General features: G+C 50.4%; 1 protein-coding gene across 1 annotated transcript in view; it reads right to left on the reverse strand.

Moving 5' to 3' along the window:
• The window catches only part of ZFHX3 (zinc finger homeobox 3), a gene marked incomplete at both ends in the record, with an annotated part of 94,180 nt that overhangs the window by 26,427 nt on the left and 45,527 nt on the right, over positions 1 to 22,226 (reverse strand). Inside the window, one exon of the mRNA XM_079541249.1 lies at positions 4,509 to 4,583. Coding sequence (XP_079397375.1) covers positions 4,509 to 4,583 — 75 coding nt within the window. The remainder of the gene's footprint in view (positions 1 to 4,508; positions 4,584 to 22,226) is intronic.

Below are 22,226 nucleotides of genomic sequence, written 5' to 3' on the forward strand. Positions count from 1 at the left end.
CATGTGCTGGGGGCATACAGCACAGAAGTGCCTGAGAACAGGAGGGCTGACACAGCCACCAGCCTGCAGAGCACCGCACACCCAGTGCAGCAGCTGGGCCTTGGGGTGCTCCTGGCTCCAGCACGGCCAGTGGCCAGCTGGGAACACGGAGCCCTGCTGGAGCCGGGGAGAGGGCCTCCACAGAGCCGTCGCCTCCCTTCACTTCATGGAAACATCAGAACGCATCTGCTGGCACTGTACGAGCTGAGGGCAGCCCAGCTCTGAACATCAGGCAGCTTCCAGGCAGTCCCAGCACCCCGAGTCCTGCCCCAGCGCTCCTCCTTGGCTGGAGCTGGTGCCCAGAAACCTTTCGTGCTTTGTCAATCCTCAGGAAAGCCACATTGGCACCAAAGCTCCCGCCTCATCCCCATCCCCATCCCATTGCAAGTCTCCTGCACACACACTCCTGGGTCAAGAGATGCTCCATCACGGACCCCTGCTCCGCTCCCTGCCAGCTCTCTCCTTTTCTTTGCTCTGGCACCACTGAGCATTCTGGCCATTAAGTGCTCAACAAATGCCATATATTAAAAAAACAGAAAAAAAAGCAGCAGGGGGTGGGGGGACAGTAATAGATTTCCGTCAGGATGTGCCTGACCTGTTTTTTTCAATTTCAGTAATTAGAAAGGCAGTGGGCCTGTAGGAATTATTCATAAACTGCAGGAGCTGTGCAGTATACATTTATGTTAAACATGTCAAATCCGATTGAAATCATGCCTGCCAGCACCATACTCCATAAACACACTTTTCTGCAACAATTTCCCAGCTCTCGGCAGCCCATTAATACCTCCTTTAATAGCAATCTACCACGGATTCGAATCAGGGACGCTCCATTGCACTAATTGCTCTGTGTTAGGTGAGCATCATGGATTTAAAAAAAAAAAAAATCATTAAAAAAAATAAAAGCCCTTCAGGCTACTCCTCCAGAAATATTTCATTTCAATCCATATTTTAAATAGAGTTTGTTTCTTGTTTTTTGGGGAAAAAAATCTGATATTCTACATCTACACAACTGACAGTGCATTAAGAAAGTCTCTTTCACAGCTGGGTCACTGCATACCGAAGTGCTTCTCTCCAGCTAAAAAACACACGCAAACACACTCCAAATCTTGCAAGCTTCACACAGAGCTACACGGCTGGGGTCCAGGCTCCAGCTGGAAATCAGTGTGTGGATGTAATCATTTACATCCTGACTTAAAAATGGAGTCAAGGAATGGCCACATTTCTTCTCTCTCTGCTTGTAAGAAGTCGTGTGTTAATCACAGTGAGCTCATCTCTAATGCTCAGACACTGGGCAGAGCATCCCTTTGCAGCACTGCAGAGGGCAGGATGGAGGGCAGATGGTGGGCAGGATGGAGGGCAGGATGGAGGGCAGGACGGAGGGCAGGATGGAGGGCAGGATGGTGGGCAGGATGGAGGGCAGGATGGTGGGCAGGATGGTGGGCAGGACCCCTGCACAGAAGGGATAGCAGCTCTGGCAGTGAGGGCCGCACTGCACTATGCTCAGCAGCTGCCACATCCCACTGCCGTGAGAGACAGCAAGCAGGTCTGCACAGACATGGGCCCTGCAGCCATCCCTCTGCATGGCATGCTCTCGGAGTCACACAACAGCTTTGCCTTCCACGAAGCACTGCTGCCTGTGACAAATGCACAGAGGCAGCGTGTGCCCTGCAGAGAGCAAACCATGCTGCACTTGTACACACTTCGCAGGAGCAATGAAGAGATGTATGAGAACTTAACTGAGGTAACAGGAATTCTTGCTTAGGATGGAGCTCTCCTCTTGTGTACTTTAATGGAAAACGTTACTTTAAAAATTTTTTTGGTTAGGAATATTCTCTTCTAAAATAAGTACAAAAACGAATCGATAAATTTATTCTGCAGCTGAAAACATTTTGGCAAACTTTCAATGAAAGCAGCGAAGTTTCTCCTTTCAGCAAATAGCTGACCCAGCACTGCCTGCCACAGCTGTGCCATAAAGAAGACACACAAACCTGACTCACTCCGGGCAGCCACACGAGGCCTTTTTTTTTTAGAAATCTGACAAAAATGATCGCGCCGTCTGCAGTTAAGGAAGCGAGGTACAGACGGTGAGTAAATCGCTAAGGAACGTGATGAGCAAACTGCAGCACAGCACACAGAGGACAGGTCCCGCAGCCTGCACTCCAGCACACTGCTGCTTTCCTGCATCTATCTCCCTCCTTCACAGACCTGCAGCATTCGCAGCCGCTCCGCAGGGCTCCCAGCGCAGGGCAGACTGTGCCGCTCTGCTTGTGGCCGCAGCTCTTCTGATCTCCAGGGAACACTTCTGAGGTACCTTCCCAGAAATTCTGCTCCAGTGTTTCACCAACTGTATCAGGAGACCTCCTTTTTTTTACTATTATCTAACCCCAACCTTCCTCCTTTCCATTTAGGGCCATTATTTCTTGTTGTCTATATCCTGAATAGAGAGATCAAATTATTTTCTTCCATTCAGAAGCACTTTATGCACAAGAAGACTTATTTTGTCCTCCCCTCTTTTTGGGTCAGGTAAGCTCCTTTATTCCACTTTCTCCTCAGAGCTGACATTATACTGACCACGGTCTTTATTTGTGCTGTTCAGCTTTTCTGAAATTGCTCTACTTTCCTGACACCCAGAGCTCTGAAGCAGACATGATCCTCCAGGGGAGGCTTTCCAGAGCTGAAGAAATGCATCTCTTTCTTATAGTATTTTTATTTACATCACGATTAGTCGAGCTTCATTTTGAGAACGTCCTGAACAACACCACCAGAAGCCTTTCTAAGGAGAAGACACAAGATGCTGCCTGCAATGAGGCCTTCCTCACACGGAAGGAAATTGGGTCGTGTTGACATGATTTGTTCTTGACAAATCCATGTCGACTGCTCCTCATCTCATTATCTTCCAGTCAGTACTTACAAACAGTTGTTTGGTCAATTCCCAGGAAAATCTGGGGCAAACGAAGCTGGCAGGTGTGCGGTTCCCCAGCCACTCCTCTGCTTACAGATAAATACCATGTCTGTCCCCCCGCAGCTCCATCTCTCATTTTCTGGGACTCACAAGAGAGCAGCTGACAGGTTGGACAGCTGAGGTGGTCGCCTCCTCAAAATGCCCAAGGATGAAGCAGTGGACACAGACCTGAACACAGGTGGCTGAACTGAACCCTTGGCAACCTGTTCCTGCGGCTGGACCACGAGCCTTCGTGCAGTGCAGCCAGCAGGGCTGCTGCTCTCTCATGCCGTCGGCGCATTTAGTCAAGATAAAAGCAGAGAACGTGACCACTCTTCAGTTTTGCTGACATCAGGGTTGAGCTGCAGACCAGCTCGTGCCCTGCAGTCTTCTTACAGCAAGGCATTGTTTGAGTGCCTCTTGGTGCTCCCTATATCCTGGGATATCCCCATATCCTTCCCTGGCTGCATCTCAACTTCCACTGCTGCATTTTGATAACCTGCATAGGTGGACAATGCAGCTCTATTTTGTCAAGACTAACATAACCCAGTTTCTATTCCCTTCCATGTCCGGGGTCCACAAGGACACAGTGACACAGCCACACTCTTCAAGGGAGCTTGAAAGTAGAAACAACGCAAGACTGAGGGTGGTACGTGTCGAGCAAATCCACTGTACATAAATGAATTCAGAACTTCTTTTGCTTTCAAGTTCAAGGCTAGTGTTGCTACACATTTGAAAGCAGGCCTCAAATTCAACAACACACATGCAGAAACCTTGCTGGGGCTTTACGCTTCAGGCTGGCAGTGGCCCTGGGTGCTGTTTGTCCAGATACACACACACACAGCAGCCTAGCTGCGTTTTCCACTGTGTGTTTTCCTGTGAAGACTTAATGAAGCTGTGAAATCTACCCATGGATTTTGCAAAGAGAACACTGAGATTCTTACTCAGCAACCTAAAGATTGTTATACACCTACAGTTTGTTTCAGGATGTCACAGATCCAGCAGAAAGCAAGCAGTTAACAGAGCACGAGCACAGGGTCTGCCTCTCTGCTCTTCTGTGTTAAAACCAGAGTTATGGTAAAAACCAGACCATAATGGAAAAGTAGGTTAGCAATCTCTCCAGTCTTAACTACAGGGTGGGGTTTCATGATATGCTTAATCCAGCCTAAGCGCTGTCAGCTGCCAACAAGGGCAGTCCCTTTCCTCTCCTCCAATCCCAGCTGCACATTTCCACTGCCCGTGTCAGGCCCAGCACCACGTGAGAACAGACGAGCTCTGACCTGCGGCCATGGGGCTGGCAGGGAATGCATGAGTGACCACAGCTTGAACTACGTGAGCCTGTTGCAAAGCTACACCCGAAGACTTCACAGCGCCTACATCACACCAATAGCACTGTGCAGCATGGTTGTTTAAGGAAAGAATTTTGCAGAGTAGTGTTCTGCAACTCCCCGCTTTCCTTTCTCAGATTGAAAGATAAAGAGGGACCAAAACCCACCTGTCCATTTGCTCTGGTCCTTGTCCCCTGCACTCTCTTGCTCCTTGGCAGGCTCTTCAGCATCAACAGCTGTTTCATTGGGCCCTTCTGCATCTTCAGTGGCTTCGTCTGAAAAACAAGAAGCAGAAAGAATGACATAAAAATGAAAGTCAAGTCAGAAGATCAAATAACTGCCACTGAGGAACAGAGCGCAACCACTGGGTGTTGATGCCACCCAGCATTATCCAGTGACCACCTACTAGCTGGTAAAGAAAGGCTATGGAAGATACTGAGGGGAGGAAGTGAATCTGGCCTATGACTGCCACTTACAGCCCCTGCAGTGTAACAAGCAGAAAAACGATTGCCTGGAACGAGAAGGGTCTACTCAACCATGCCATAGATCAGAGAAGTGCTGGGGCCTGATCAGAGCCCTCAGCACCGTCAGCCTCTACTCTTCCCTCATCCCCAGCTCAAGCTCCTAGGAATGGACGGCACTGCACAGCGTGGCCCTGACCACTGAGACCCCCAGACCACCTCAGAGCAACACAACTCACTGCTGCTCAAAGCAGGGGGCAGAGGGCATGGCCCTGACACAGGACATGGGAGGAGGCTGCTGAGGGGCCTTATTTTCATCCCGGCCACGGGAAAAGCTCGAGCACACAGGCAGCAGCAGTGCAAAAGCACGAAGGAAAAACATGAAATGGCACTGCCCAACCATGAACAAAAGCAGCGGAGTGCGGTGGCCGCGGCTGCACGGGGCACATCGACATGGCTGAGCGCCGCTCCATGTGCAGGCACCCTCGTTAGGCGGGACACAGGGAGAGAGACAGCTGTAGCTGCCAGACCTCCAACACCAGGATGTAACAGCCACATTATCATCTAACATCGCGGGTATGTATGTGTAGTGCAGGCAGCTCAGCAGCCACCACGTAATTGACGGGGGCTGCATCAACAGTGGGAGGAAAGGGTACTTTTAAGCCATTATATCCTCTTTCAGGCAGGAGAGTTCATAATTTTAACTTGCATTATGGTCATGGAAAATCCAAGGCTATCCTGAGGCTTTATCTGAACTACCTAACTAGTTAAATCATCTCCCTTCACACATCCTCCTCCTAACAATGACAGGGCAAGAAATCGGGATTAAAATATATATATATTGGGAGACTGCAGATACTCAGCACTGCCCTTTGAGAACGTGGCAATTTAAATCAAGCAGGAACTTGCAGAAGCATCCAGAGATCCACAGTGATATTCAGAGGAAGCATTGCGATTTATACTCCACTTCTCTTTCACTTTTTTTTACAAGCTAAAGATGCTTGAGAACTGCAGGGATCCCAGGAGTCTTATCCCGAGAGAACAGATCCCAGAGCAAGAGGCACCTCTGGGGAACGCGCCTACTGCAGAAAGCAGAAAGTGCTACTGACGCAGAGGTGAGACGAGCGGTCTGCCTTGCGAGACGCGTGGTCAAGTTTGCTGGAGAAAAGGCTGTGGCACCAGCAGTCGGGTTCCCATTTCAGAAAATACTCCATTTTTTCCCCCCCACTTCTCCCCCTCCCCCCCCAAATCCATTCCCTCGCTGCCTTCCAAAGGCTGTGGTGCAGGGTGAGAGAGCGTCTATTTAACAGAGGCAGCTGGCGTGAAGAGCAGATTTATGCCGGCCTGATCAAACCCCTTCATTAAGAGTTGTCTATTGCCGCGTTAAACCCTCGCTAAGGACACCCAGGGGCTCCCAGCTCCCCGCCCCGGCTGCCCGCGGGCGCTGCGGGCACAACAAAGGTGCCCGGCGCGCGGCACTCCCGGCTACGACCCGGAGGTGTCAGCATCGGCATGGCAGCAGGACGGCTGCTGGCTGCCCGCTCAGACGCTGTCTGGGCTCTAACCTGAGCATGTGGAAATAATAGACGTCTTCAAGTGCACTGTCTGGTTTGAGGGAAATAAAATAGGACATTCATAAGCAGTTACACCATCTGTCTTTATACCATCATCATCATCAACAAGGGGAAAAAATAGCTCCTTAAAATGGATGAAAGCCCAGGCTGACAGTAACCGGAAAAATGTGAGCTATGAATACCAATAAAGGTAGAAAATGATTAAAAAACAAGGCTACAAATGGCAACTCCTTCTGCCCTGCTCAGCGTGCAGCCCCTCATTCAAGGCACAGCCTGTCTCACTGGGCAGCCCTTAACAAAGCCACCAGACAGACTCTCGTACCAAGCGCTTGCTGAGCCCTGTTCCTGGAAGCAGCTCCTCTCTGAGTATAAAATCTGCCTCCTTGGCTGAAACACCCCTGTGCTGGACAGGCAGGCAGCAGAAAAGCACACCCATGCTCCAAAACCTCCTCCTCCTCTCTCAACTCTGTGCAATTTTTTTTCTGAAAAGCAATTTCTAAAGCAGGATGAGAAGGGAAGAGAGCACAAGATGCATGTGCCCCGGGAGGCCCAGCTGGGCTGCAGGTCAGCAGCAGAAGCTGCGCGCACTGCTGCTGCTTGGCTATGAGTTCAGGCTGTCTGGGGCCGCCCCAGTGCTGCTCAGGGGCTGCCTGCAGCCGTGCTGCTGCTCCTGGGGGGCTCTTGCAGCTGAGGGTTCTTGTGCTACTGCCGCCTGCGCGAGGATGTGGGGCAGGGAAGCGTTAACTCCAGCTACCTCGTGACGCTCTCCCAACAGATTTTTGGATGGCTGGATTCAACTTTGCTTGCTGTGCTCAACCCAACTTGTCCTGCAGCCATTGGTGCGTAAAACTGACTCCAGGGATGGCTGGGGGCACATCCTCTGCCACGCCAGCCCTCAGTTGGCCAATGGCACCCAACCACCTGTGCTTTTGCATTTCTTTGGGGCATCTTTCAGACAGAATAATGCCAGTAGCACATCTGGTGAGGAAAGGTCCAATTTTCTACTTGATCCGTTGCACATGCATCATGGAGTTGTTAAGCTCCAGTTTTCTTCCATCTTAATTGTCTGCAAATCCCAATGGCACGCTGCTCCCATGCTGTACTCTAACAGAGCGACTTTTGCCTTTACCTAAAGCCTGACAGCCAAGACAGGAGTAGGAAGAACACCTCATGGTCAACTCCTGAAGGCCAAATGGTCAGTAAGATATGGGAAATTTATTTCCAAATAACAACGATTCTTTGAGGCTGCAAACACTGCCTGTTAGGATTGTTTCACCTTACAGCTTGAGTGTATTTTCATTATGGGGACTGATAAAAACTCTCCCAGTTAGGTGCTCAACTCACAGTTGTTCGTCTTAAGAAGTGCCCCAGTCAGGACTGATATCCAGGGGGTGTGATGACCCTGCAGTATCTCAGCTGTACACTGCAGTGTCTGCAGGTCAAGGGCAGACACTGAACACAGAGGCATGGAAGTCCTTCACAAAAGATGTTTCATAGGAGGCACTGGGGGCTCCGGACAGGCAGAGATGCTGCTCTGCCTCACACACAGACGATGTAGGAGCCAGACTGGTACCCTCAGCTTCCCAGCTGAGCATGGTTTATGGGTCTGTGAAGGGTAAGTGGACTTCATCTGCGAGAAGCTCACCAGAGCAAGTCAAAAGCTGTTGCTACGGGATCTGCATGAGGGGGATCACGTCCCATTGAAACACAAATGTTACAGCCTGCCCACGGGTCCCAATGCCAGAGTGTTGCCCACGAGGCACGTGACGTTGCGTTAATAAATTCTTAAAGGAATTTTCCAGCCCTAGGGCATCAGGTCAACAACAAGAGTGCGCAGCTGTAACTGTGGGCAGGCAGAGGGCTGAGGAGTCTGCTCCTCCATCATACAGAACCGCCCCATGCAAATTCCTAGGAAAAGTCTTTTCTTCCTTCGTGAATAAATCATTTTAGACAGTGGCATTTCCTTTTAATTTAAAATTAAAGCAGTCACTATGGGAGGGAGGGAGGGTGAAGAAGAGGGGGAGAGGAGTCTGGAAAATCATGGGCATCTCCTGACATCTGCAGATGTCGGAGTCTCTGAGCTCAGTTACGCACTGAAAATGCGCCCGAGTCCCCGCACACAGCACTTCCACCCCCCTCCGAGCCGATGAAGTTCATGGGTGTGGAGAACTCAGCAAATGACGACTGGATTCAGACCAGGCTGAGCAGCCAAGACCTCCCCCCTCCTCCCTGCTGTATTTTCCTTAACAAACCCAGATCCCGTATCTGAGGGGGTAAGGGGCATTTCAGGGGTGGTGGAATTGTAGCGACGGGAGAGAAAGGGCACGCATTTGCCTCCCCACCCTCCGGCAGGCTCAAGAGCTGAGAAACATTAGCTGTCATGAACCACAATCAAATCAGGTTTGAAATATTTAGCAGTGGCTTGGAAAATGCGGTGGTGCAGCTCTGACAGGCGAGATGTGCAGACACCCATTTTCCATTATAATGGAAATATCAAGCCTGTTCTGAATATGTATAACCTAGAAAAATGTATTGATTTTTCATTTGGCATTAAAAAAATGAAATACCCTGCAGCTGTCAAAAGCCTTTTGTTAAAAGCTCATCTTTCCTGGAATGAGGTTTACCAGAAACAAGTTTTAATTGTACACAGGGTCTTTCCTTTGAAACAAAAAGAATCACTGACGCTCCCCCATTTCAGGGTAAGTAGCCAAAAAACCCCGCAGACAGGCAGCACGGAGACCCGGCTGACTTTTAAGCCAGTGCTGCAGGGAGCGCTGACAGCAGGGCCACGCACAGCCGGCTGCTCGGGGAGGGGAGAACACCCCAGCAGGGCTTCACCTGAACCCACCTAACCCACGCCTGTGCGCCGGGAGCAGAGAGCACACACAGAGCGTGGCAGGAAGCTGAGCCGAGCCACCAGGACACGCTGCCCAGAGCCTGGCCAACTGGCTGTCCCGGCACCATGCGAGACGGGCAGCAGCTCCCTGCTTACAGGGAAATCGGTGCCAGGTATCGGCCGTGCTGCACGCTGCTCCACGCCACGTGAGACCCACCGCGGCCACAGCACACGCGGCCATCTCCGCTCCCACTGGGTGACCCAAAAGGCAGTGAGCTTCTGAACTTGGGTACTGCTGCAATCCCACGGCCTTGGCACTGCTCCTGCATGGGGGACGCCCATGCTTATGTAGCCCATGCTACAGGGGAATGGAGCATCCTACCTTCTGTTTCTCTCCCATTGTTTCTGCAAACCCACTGTGCTGGGACTTGTTAGGCGCGCACCGCTGCAGGTGGGTGGATGTGGAAGCTGCTGGTGGCCAGAGGTGGCAACTTGGAGATGGTGAGCCCCTCTGCCTCTGAATGCCTACTGCCTCAGAGTGGTTTTGTGAAAGAAAGATGAAACGGCGCAGGTTAGGTCACAGAGCATCACCCCGAGAACAATTAGGCCATTTCTTTGTAACCAAGTAACCTGCCCCCCAAAAAAAGCTCTTCTCTTCCTAATTTGCAGACTGTTTCATGTGAGGATGAGACAATCCGTTCACATGGAATTATTTTTCTGCTCTTCCATATTGCTCACTGTGATCAACTTGTCTGGGGCTCATCTGCAAGGTGCATACGTATATATTCTAATACATTCTATACTATCTCCTAACTGCATCATTCTACAGAAACTTGTTTACTTCCTGAAACAGACAGCAGAACGCCAACCAGTGAAAGCACAAGGTACAGATCAAGAGAAGAACACCACGGAGATCTGGCCCTGATGTAAGAAGCTGGTAGGTGAGTCCCAGCACCTGACATGGGGCAGCAGGAAAACAGTAATAATCCTACATGCATACCCTGGATTAACAGCGCTTCCCTGTTTGAGAGGCCCTGTTTGAGAGCACAGTCAGAGTGCACCTATGCTGCTTTCATGACGAAAAGGAAAAGGCCACCTATGAACGTGTCCCAGACTGGCAGAGTCATCCCCATATCCCATATTTTCAAGGAGGAAAGCTTAGCTGGCTCCTGTGCAGTTACTGATAAGGACAAATGTTCAGGTGAGCAAAACAAGAAGTTCAGCAGCAAAAAACAAAACAACAAGTTCGCAACAACATAAGTTCGCAAACTTATGGCTTCTGTTCCTTCATTTCCTGCTCCAATTGAAAAGTTCAGAATTTTCGGCCAATACAATAGCATCTGTATCACTGAGTATCTCCAGAACAAGCTCCTCGCTCAAAAGAAATAGAAGATCTTCAGCCAGATGCTGACATCTCCTTAAGTACAAATGCTTTTACTAATATGGTTACTATTTTGCATTCAGGCTCTTTATCTGATTTACCAGCTCCGCCAGAGGCCTCGCTTCCGAGCACTCCGTGGGCTTGCGGTGCCCACAGTCAGCATGCAGCAGGGAGGGTTGAAAAAGCCCCACAACCCTTTGCTTTGTAATTTTGGCAACAAGATGTAGCAGCGGTAAGGAAGAGAATAATCCACTCCTGCAGTGCCATTACTGTGGTCAGTGTGTGCGTGTGGGAGCGCAAGGGAACCTGGATCTGACAGGCAGGGGATGAGCTCAGGAAAGGCCCCGACTGCTCTGGAACTCTTCATCTGCCGGGCAAAGCGGGTAAGCACGGTCCTGCAGTAAACATTGCCTGGGAAAACAGCTCTGCACAAACAAGGTCAGCTTCCTGATGGGAGCAGAGCACGAGTTGCTCCCACCCCCCTGCAGCCCAGGGGCTGTGTTTATCCAGCAAGGAATGGCTGACCTGGGGCTGGGGCACGGTGCTGTGCTGCCAGGTGCGCTCCCAGCTCTCCCCACAGGTCTGGCAGCACAGTGACCGGCACAGAGCACCTCCGGAAGACGTGCGCTCAGCTCCACGTGCAGAGACTGAAAGCAAGAACCCGCTGCTCAGCCAGCACCGACTTCACTCTGTGCATGAGAACAGGGTTGTCTGGGTGTTTCCGTAAACCAGGCTGGATTTTAAGTCAGTGGAGCCCAACAGGGATTTGCCCCCTTTAATTTCAGCAAAACTAGAAAGGTTGCTGCTATTTTCACACATGAAATGTAAAAAAATGGCAAATTCCTTGAGCATGTTTGTAGTGGAGCGTGATGTGATTGTGTTGTCATTTATGGGAAATAATCGCAAGCCCATCTCTCCCTTTCCCCCCATTTTCCAGTCCAAATAACCATGAAAAATTACACTTCAATGTCAGGAGGACAACAAAGGAGGGGCTTTCTCCTGCCGCTTGACGGCTTTCCAGCACCCCCCACTCCTTTGGACAAAAACTACCTTGAATTCTATTTCATTTTAAATGTGATCTAACAAATTCATCTTGACAAGTTCCTCTCTTTTTTTCTTTTAAACAGCATTCTGCAGTTTAACCTAGCTCCAAATCGGAATCAGCTGGAAAGGAGACTCATGCAAATACACAAACACAGATCAAACAGCAAAACAAAAGAAAACACATCTCCAGCTCCAGGTCTGCAGGAAGGGCAGCTCGGCCTCTGAGATGGAGGCAGGCGGGAGGAGGGCCAGGGAACAAAGGGAAGGGACAGTGGGGAGGGCGAGCTGGGAGCAGGTGGGGCAGCGGTGGGGTGACGAGGCAGGACGGCAGCAGAAGGGGTTTGAGGACAGGGGGGTGCAGAGCCCAGTGCATCTTTGGAAACGAAGGGACCACGTCCCTGGCTGGCACTGCCCACTGCCGACCCCCCACCAGCACAGGGCCACCAGCACTGGGCTGCTCCCATCAGCCGGCCAGACGCCTGCAGCCGCCCTGCCTCCCCTCAGCATTGCTCCTCAGCACCCGTGTGCCGGCAAGGCGCCGCACTGCACAGACACAACGACATGATGCTGACGCTTCACAACTGCTGCAGGCTTGCTGGGCTCTCAGATTTTTAATAATAAAAAAGCCATCCTTGCTACCACATACAACATCCACGTTGTTCTTCCTCACGCTCGAGACGAGGCCGTATGCTCAGAGAAATTCATCTCACACCCATGGGCTCACTGCGGTCGCTCTGGAGATGGCCTGCAGAACCAGCGACGTGGAACGCAGTGGAGACAGCCTGCGTCAAAGGCGTGAAACTCCACGGTGCCGCCCTCATTCACAGCAGTTGTGGCTGTGTCATGGAACCCAGCTTCAGGAGCTGATTTCCAGGGACTAATGCTACTGGACACAGACAGTCGCAAATGTCATGAATTGTGTGTATATGGGGTCCTTCTGGATCAAAAGAGGATCAGTCTCTATGATTCTATGATTCAGTCTTGCATTTTTCTTCATGAACTGCCTGCAGGAAAGGCTCATGGACAGGATTTGCAGGTGGAGTGCGATGAAGCAAGGTGAGACGTTCAGCTGGGTTCTGCTTCATCTCAGCCAAGAGATCGACATCAGAGTGTGACACCATCCAGGGATGGACCCTGGCCCCAGGAAACAAGTAAAGCCCAGCTCCTCAGCTCTAAAATGGAAACAGCATTTGTCTGTCCCTCAGAGGTTCCAAAAAGACAAACAGTGGCAGTGTTTGAGGACCCGACATTTCAGTAATGGCGGCACAGCACATGCAAATACAACCACGGAACATCCATGCTTTCATCTGGGAGAAAATAATCCCCACACAGAGCTGTTGGGGCAGGAGAAGGCCAGAAAGGCCAGCAGGCAGGGAAGGGGCAGAGCAGTGCTCTGGGAGCGGGGCTGTGGCCAAAGCAAGGGCGCTGCGGGCCTCGGGTCAGGCCTGGCCCTCCTCAGCCTCTCCTGGCTGTGCCAGTGACTGCGGACAGCCAACAGGAACTGCAGCCAACAGAGCGTGCTGGCAGAGGGAAGTATCTGTGTCCTGATATGTGTGTGTGTCCACGTGGGTCCGGCAGGCCGCCCCCCCACAAGAAGCCCAGAACAGAGAGCTGCTCTTGTGACCCGTACCATAATTCACTGTATTCTTCTCTCTTGCACGCACTGGCTACGCTCAGCACAATCCCAGTGTATTTCTGGTGACTCCTGACCTTGCTGTCATGTTGACAGCTTCCCATGAAGCCGGACCAAAACAATTGGATTGGTGCAAAAAAGAGAGAAAACTAGGCACACTACACACCTTGTGACACAGAAGATGGCAGAGATGCTCACGGCATGCAGTTACACAGCCCTGGAGCTGCCTGTGAGGACACACTTGAGGAACACCACGTCACACTGCAGCAGAGATGACCACGTCCGAAGGCTGAGCTGCCCCTTCCCCAGGTCTGGGTTACTAACACAAACAGAATGTCATTGATTGCTTTTCCACTCTTACTAATAAGCTTTCAGCAGAAGAAGATTTCAGCTTCCTGCAGCCAGCAGTCCCTTTTTCTCCACCTCTCCTGGCTTTGAGTAATTGAAAGCGACTGCAATCTCGGCCCGGGCTCTCCAGTATTCAGCTGTATGGGGAGGTCACAGGGTGTCAAGTGAAGCCTTTCCATTCACCTCCATACCACCAGTACTGCATTAACAGCAGCAGCCTGATCCACAGCCCAGAGGAATGTGCAAAATTACAGGGGCTGCTAACAGCCTCGGAAATCCTAACACAGCTTATCTGCAGCAGGGAGGGAGGGGTGCCAGCTGTGTCTCTGCAGAGAGGCCAGCAAGCTGCATCCAAGCAGAGCCCCAGCAAACCCCTGAATTTTTTCAATTTATGCATATATATACAAGAAACTACATATTCACCCTTAATATTTTTGTGGCAAGTGAAACACATTCTCTATTCCCATATCCTCTTTCATACAGCAGGGAAGGATTTCAACTCACCATCAAATCTAAGACAAGATGGGCTGTTATGTGGCTGTTTTACCTTGGAAGTGAAAGGGAAGAGCTTGGGAATACCCCCACGGAGGCCCTGAAGGTGCTTGCAGCTCACAAGCAGCCCAGCCTGCAGAGCAGTGCCCACTGTGGCTGGGAGGAAGGAGTGCTTCTGCCACCCCGGGACGCTCCTCACCCCTGCCATCCCTGAGCTCGGCTCTCTGGGAACAGTAACGAGGGAGCACCAGGTGCTCCAGGGATTCAAAATGTTCCTGGAACCTGGACGAAGGCGCACGTACAGGTGGTGGCTCCAGCAGAGGCCTGTGATAAGAATTTATTTCTTTCAATTATGAGCTCTTGTCCCCAGTCTCAGTTCATCAGCACAGCGCAGCCGAGTCAATGAAAGCTCTGTAATGCAGTAATCAGATGCACAGCGACTTCCTGGAACCGCCGGCTGTGCAAAGCGGCCGGCAGAGCTCTGGAAACAAGCAGCAACTTTGGAGGCAGGTTCCCAACCCAACCCATCTTTCTGCTCCCAGGCCACATGGAGCTCCTGTTTCTATGGCCAAGGCAAATGCAGCTTTATCATGAGATCTGCGACTGTCCTGCTTCATCAGGAGTGGTCAATTGAAGCAGTGAATCGTTACGCTTTGCTTCTACTGCCCACGCACATCCTTCTTTAAAGGAAGGCTTCCAGGGGCACTTGATGTATTTCCAGATGAAGCTTTTGGTTTTGTTTTTTAATGGAATTTGATGTGAAAGATTTGATCCCATCAACCCAACAGTGTTCAGAAATACCCTATTTCAGTCAGAGCGGGAATCAATCCATTGCCATCAAAAAGCAAACATAGGAGAAAAAAGCCAGAACAATCACTGATGAGATCATTTCTGTCCCTAGAAAAAACAAAGCGCTGCTTTGGAGGCCTCTATTTAGGGTAAATGCAGCAGGCAGGACGTCGCAGGAGGAGTGATGAAGCTGAGCATGGGCTGTGACGTCTCCCAGGTCCAGGTGCCAGGAGGCACAGCAGCTTCGCCATTACTGTGTGATGCTGCTGTGCCTCGGGGCTTCACTTGGTCGGTTTAAAATCAACAAACAAAAACATTTCCTCTAATTCTCCTTTCAAAGTGAACTCCAGAAACAGGTCCTGACTTCAAACACCACTCCGACTCCAGCCTGCCATGAGCTCCCCATCCCCAGTGTCGCAGCCGCTGCACAGACCCATTCCCAACCTCCCTAGGCATTCACCTCTCCCACAGAGCAGCGCGGGAATGCTCACCTACTGCAGCCTGCTCAAGAGCTCTATTGATCCAACATACACTTGGTGCCTTCAAAGTTGTTTATGATCAATATGCAAATTGCCCATGGCATTGATCTGATATTAATTTTCAATTAGGGAATCCACAAGGGGTCTCCCAGGGTCAATATCTAACAACGCAAAGTAACTCCATGGTGGAATAGTGGGAACGACGTTGCCAAGAGCCAGAGCTGCTCCTGCACCGCCAACCCCAGACCTCCCAGATGCTCCTCACACTGCAACTGCCTGGCTGGGGATGGCAGCCCGGAGGCCTCCTGGCAGCTCCACTCTAACTGCACTGGGGGACAGTCGTGGTTGTACACAGGGAGGCACCGTGCAGCACACAGCCTGCACGCAAGTGTTTTGTCACCCCGAAGCCAAACCACAACCTCTGGGCTGTCAAAGACAGTGCCACAGGCAGAGGGCAGCCCTCAAAACCCCACACAGGGGGCTCTGTTCGACAGCAATTCATGCCCTTTCACAGATAAGCCCTGGCCATGTGCTCTCCCAGTGCACCGCTGTCCCTCACAGTGGAGGAAGGGGGGACCCAAGCAACACACAGCAGTCCTGCTCACACCCACCGCTGTTCTGCAGGGACCCTCCCACAAATCGGGTCACTTCCACATGTGCTGGTGACACGAGCAGCAATGCAGATTAACAGCTGGTGGTTACCAACTTAAGGCAGCCCCACTGCAAGTGTTTTTAGACAACAGCCGTCAATATACACGTTGTGCTTTCTGCACGAATGCAATTATTCATATGGAATGTGCAGAGAAAGTATAACACAACAGTGCTCAGAACAGCTCCCACAAAGCTAGACAGGAGGGGTCAGGGTCCAGGCAGAGCACACACGCAGCTTTCCCATGAAACAGAGGAGGTACACAAACACTGTGCTCTGCCATCTGAACAAGCTAAGTAATCCTGCGCTTCTCCAGAGAACATGCTCGAAATGGAAAAGATCCGCATGTGCACCACACAGAGGTTAAAAAAAGGGAAGGCAAAAATCACTGAAATTGCCTTGTAAATGTGGAGGTGTGGCCCTTCCCAGAAGACAGACCCATCTCACCAGCCATGCTCCCAACTCTTCCTCTCAAGGGGAAGCCATCTGTTTCGCTAAATCCCGCCAGCGGCATCGAAGAGGTGATGCCCCCCTCGCACCGGACGGCCGGTCTGCACACACCCACTGCTCTGCCACTCACTGTGCTAACCGGCACATTAGCTACCCAGGCTAATTGGTTTATGGATAACATTAATTACCATGTTGCTCATTAATGGATGAAATCTTTATTGGTTCCATTGATCAGCGGGACTTGTTAGCCGGCCTCCTAACCAATGGCGGATGTAACAAGCTCTCTTATTGGCATATCAATTAATGCAATCAATTTCTGGCCAGCGGCTGCCATTCGCTTCCCTGCTTGTTAGACTGTGGAAGACAGAGTCATGTCAAGTAAGCATTTATTTAAAGGGTTTCTAATTCTTCTTGAGCTGACTTCCCAGCAGGCTTTCTGCCACACTAGGGTTTTCTGCCTCCAGAGACCTTCCCCTTTCCTCTCACTGCAGAACCAGATCTATAACAGTCACTGCAAACTAAATCATTTCTGCAAAAATATTTATCCAGTTATGCAAGTGGGACAGCAAAAGGTGTCAGATTAAGAAATCAGACCTGTGCAACTGACCTAATTTATCACATTGGAGAGATGGGTAGGAGCATGAGCCCATTCCCAGAAGACACACAGGGGTTCAAGAGCCATGCCAGAAAGTGTCCCTGCACACAGCCCAGTTTTAATTACAGGGTCAGTTCCTCAAATTACCATGGTTTGCCGATGAACAATAAGCTCTCAATGTTTCTGCCCCATTCCACCTTCCAGAGCGAAGATGCGGTCTTAGCATCCTCACAAAGCCTTGTCACATGGATCTACAGATCCCAGCACCTGAACTGGTGCCTGCCACAGTGCTGTTTGGCAGCCTCAGCTCCAGTATACAAGCCCTACAGGACTGCGGAGCACAAACGGAGTTCTGACAAAGAGCATTAACCAAGGTCAAACTCTAGGGAATCCTCTTGGCTATAGCTAATCCTGAACAACTGGCTACAAGAGAAGAGACTCACTCAGTCGTCTCGTATTTTCTGCACTGAACGTGAATCTGAACGGAATGATCCAAAACAGCTGAAGTACATCAGGAATTCAGAGCAGTGAATGTTCACCCATTCACCAAAGACCTGAAAAGGCTCTGATAACAAAGACTGTCATAAGCCGCTCTGCTTAGGCTCAAGAGTCCTTAAATCCTCTAAGACTTTAGAAGCAGCTCTACTCTACTGAAGTCCAAAAATTAGTGGCATCCGATGCTAGTGAACAGACGGAGAACATGATGACATTGGCAGTGCTGGTGCACTACCTGCAACACAGGATCATACAGCACCTCCCCACATCATCTCTAGGGCAACAAAAGCAGATGAAGAACACTAGACCGAAACCTTCCCCAGCCAGAAACTGAAGAGATTGGTTCTGCTCTCCTGAGAAAGGTGACAAAGGGACAATTTGGTAAAAGAACATAAAATGGGTAGCAGTCTGAAGAACACCAAGTGAGATTTTCAGACCCATTTCTCCCAGAGCAAGAAGGGACTTCAGTTAATTTGACATGAACCAAATGATGTTCCTGTAAGAGCCTCTGCTCTCACTTACAGAGACTTCGTGCTCTCCATTTTCCCAGGCCTCTTGGCCTACCAGATTTCAAGAGCGGAACAAATTCAGAAAGATCTCACATACCATCCTGCTCGGGTTTATTTCCCTCTGCCTGTGGGTGGCCATGCTTTGTAATGATCTTAGCTACTTTCAGCATCTGGCTGCTGAATTTCTAGCTGACATGACGAGACAGCCAGGGGTCATCTTGTATGCCCCAGCACGTGATGAGATCCTGCAGCCCAGGAGGCTGATGCTGCTCTCAGACGTGGGCTCGCTGCCAAAGGAGATAACAGCGGGCTCGAAGATGTGCCACATCAACTGTCTCAATGCAGGAGGCTCTGTTTTCCTTTGGAGTAGGCGTTTGCACTACAGCAGTATGTCTGGTAAACGTTCCAGCAGCCAGACCAAGCTGGAAATGTCAGCAGGCTGCCCAGCACTCCTGGCCTTCATCCCCCTCTTCACTGCTGACCTTGGGTCTGCCTATGCAGCTCCATACATGCAGGAAACCCAGCAGTTAGAGCATCTCCAGGACCTCACAGGTGAAACGAGCACATTTTCCCTGTAGAGTTAGACTTGGTAATTAGGCTGTGGAAATCAGTGTCCCAGTATGTTGCTGTGGCCAGGATTTCAGCAGTACTCACAAACGAGATCAGATAATTAAAGTTAGTATCAAAAGATATAACTGCTAAATCTAACAGAAGAGTTTGAAAAAAACATAAGCATACAAGCTTTAGTATGAACTGCCTTCTCACCACCACAGAGTTTACATGGACACTCTCGTGGCAGCAGGTGAACCTGGAGCTCTTTCCTCACCCTGTGGTTCTCCAGCACTTTGTCACTTCCCAGCCCCTTCCAGGCACGCTCTGAGCACCGCAGGGTGACAGCTCATGACTGCTGGGCTCTGCATCCGGCCGTGCTCAGGCGGCACCCTGGGGATCGCGACAGGGGGCTGATGAGCAGCGAGATGAGACATCTTTGTCCATGCTGCACCTCCAGGACCTGAGGTGTGGGGCAGTGTCTGCGAGCCCAGCCCAAAAGACCACCTCTCGCCCCAGTTGCTCTTATAGCAAGTTAATTCAGACTTCAAAATCATCTCTTATATGCAACAACTGCACACAGGTGTTGAAATGAAAAAACAATCGTCACCATGAAAAGACGAACCTAAGCAGAGAACTGTATGTATGCAGGTGTTCTGGAGCTGCTCACCACAGCCCATGGTGAATGTCATTCTGCCACCAGCCTCCTGCTATCCCACCACCATCCCACTGCCATCCCACCGCCATCTCGCCACGCTGTCCTGGAGCAGCACAGCAGGTCAGAGTGTGACACGTGGGCCCACGGCAGCCGCCAGGGCAGAGCCAAGTTGGCCCTGCAGCCCCAGTGAGCAACAGCCCTCCCCGGCCACGCTGCTCCCTCCTCACCCAGGTGGCTCTGCAGGATCTTCCATGCCAAACACGGTAATAAATCAAACCTTATCAGAGCTGAACTATAAATCTGTGAAGACTCCGATAATTTCCAGCCCTGGGAATAACACCACAAAAGTACTTTTTAAACTAATTACTCAGATTCCGAAGTGCTGCCCTAATGAGCCTTCCTTCTGCCCAGAACTTACTAAGAGAAAAAAAAAAAACCTACCTTCAGCACAGTAATTACTGCTTTCCCCTTCAAACTTCTAACTGGAGATCAATGCTGCATTTTAAGACTCATTGATTTACAATTAGCCTGGCTTTCCTGCTAAAGTGTTTTTAAAGCAGAGTTTACTTTTATTTTATTTTGAAATCTCAAAGATCTGGTTCTTGGATTTTACATCCTCATGAGAGGTGTGCTGGAAGCTAAAAGAGGAAGGCACACATCTGAGCAGAGGAAGGAAAACAGGATTTTTGTTAGGCTGGGACAGAAGGAAAGAAAAGAGACATTTAGATAGCTAAGGGATAAACACGAAAAGAAACTGAGAGGGAGAGAACCAAAGCTAAAAGAAAGGAAGGGAAAGTGGAAAGAGAAATGCAAATGCAAGGAGGAGAAATGAACTGTGGGCTGGGATAGCCAAGTCACCGTCAGGCAGATGGAGGCACTCACTGCCTCTGCTGTTTATTAGCATCCTTGAGAGAAAAAAAAGCAGCAGCTTTGTGCATCTCTGCAAAACAAAGCGCTAGTTAAAAATAGTGTGTGCAGCAGGGACAGAGCGCCAACGCGAGGGTCCTGGCAGCCCTTGCATTTGTACAATCTGTCCCACGAGGAGAGCAGAAGAAAGTGAAGCAATTAAGAATTTCATGCTGATTGCTTCAAACATGCTTCTCTACGCCACAAAGATAATAGCATCATGGATACATTTGCCTCCTCTCTCCCTGCCTCCTCCTATCCCAGCAGCAACTACTCCTCACCCCCCTGCTGCTCTCCTGGTGGAGAGCAGAGGCTGCACGGAGCACACTGCACTGCAGCCAGCCCAGCTCCGAGCAGAGCTCAGCCTGCCAACCACCTGCCAACCTCACCACGCTTGGTGCAGGGCTGCTCCGTGCCTTCTTGGCAGGAAATGAGCTACGCTGGACACACTGCTTCAGCACTCCCCGTCCTTCCTTCACCTCCTGGTTCTTCTTCCAAGACAAACATTTGGAAGGTCTGCTAGGATTAGCATAAGCAGCAACACGACAGGAGCCAAACTGGGAAGCGGAGAAGCAAGGAAAATTGCCTACGACCGTTTATAAATTTTGGAGCTGCCACAGCCTGCCATTTCATCCGCTGCTCTCATAACTTTTGTTCTTTACTACTGTCGGGTCCCAGGAGTCAGTGGCAGACGATGATCCCAGAGTGATGAAAGTGAAAAAAAAGAAAACAGAAAAGCCAGTAACATCTCTCCTTTTTTATATTTCATTTTACAGAAAGCTGCTTAGCCCCATTTCAAAGACTAATATGAAAAAAGTGCAATTAAATCCTCGAAAAACTGACAGATCAGCAAAACAAAACCACCCGGAGGAGAGCACGATTGAGCCTCATTAAGAAAGAGTTCAGTCTGTTTTTAAAACCTTTCTTAACACTTAGCTGGGTACCTCTCAGCAGCAACCGCTCCCAATGCGCCCGGCATAATTAGTGTCAGAACGGAAAGGAAAAAATCAACCTAGGAAACAGAAATTAAAACACCAGATTTAAGTGAGAGAAAAGGGTTCAGCTGCAGCAAAACCATCTAAATTCTAACAATAACCTCTCCTTTCTGTCTGCAGCAAAGAGCTACAGCCCCACTGTATGCATAGACAAATACGTGCCAATTAAAAAGAAAAGTGGCCGGAGCAAATCTGCGCTGTAAAATTTCTATCACTAACCACTCCCATCCCCAAACAATATCTGCATGGCAGTCACATCCACCCATGAGGTCAGGTTAATGACAGATGGACAGTAAATTACACTGACCTCGACAGCAATTATAACTATCACAGTTGACAATAAGGAAATTAAGATACAGGGACAAATTCTGTGCGCTCTCAGCAGCTGGATCCTGTGCAGGCTGTGCATGCAGACACACTGCCATATCCCACCGCTACATCGCAGCCTATAACAAGAGCTATACAGCTGAGATCTATTATTTCACAGTGGGGGTGGGGAAGAAACGCATGGGAGATAGAAAAGATGGCAGAGAGATGAAGCCATTTTATTAAATCAGGCAAATTCTAATTTATTCTGGGGAGATGGAGGAGAGAAAATGGATTCACTCTCAGCATGCTCCCTCTGTACCGTCTGATCCAATCCCCACCGCCTCGCCAGAGGGGGAGGGGGTGGTGGAGTTCTGCAATTCTCCCACAACTGGGGAAAAAGACTACAAAACAAGGTGATTTTCTGTTTGGGGTTTGAAGCTGCCGTGGGGACAAAGCCTGACCGGGGAGCGTGGGGCTTGAGGGCTTTGCTGCTCAGCTCCTGCGGGGCACAAGCGCTGCCAGGGAAGCACGCCCTGCAGTCCTGCACTCTGCCATGCTTGGCGCACACCAAAGCATGCACCTCAACAAGTTCCAGAACTGTCACCATCGCTTTCCTTTGCCGGGTAAGGGATGCTGGGGTCAAAGCACCACGTGGGCGATGCTGCAAAGGTCAGCGGAGCTCCACAGTGCTCCACATTGTGCTACGGCACTGGCAGCGCTCCTCCACAGCTCTCAGCAGCAACTGCTCAAGAATGGCACCAGGAGC

This window comes from Tetrao urogallus (assembly GCF_951394365.1).
Source record: "Tetrao urogallus genome assembly, chromosome: 12".
NCBI classification, from domain to species: domain Eukaryota; kingdom Metazoa; phylum Chordata; class Aves; order Galliformes; family Phasianidae; genus Tetrao; species Tetrao urogallus.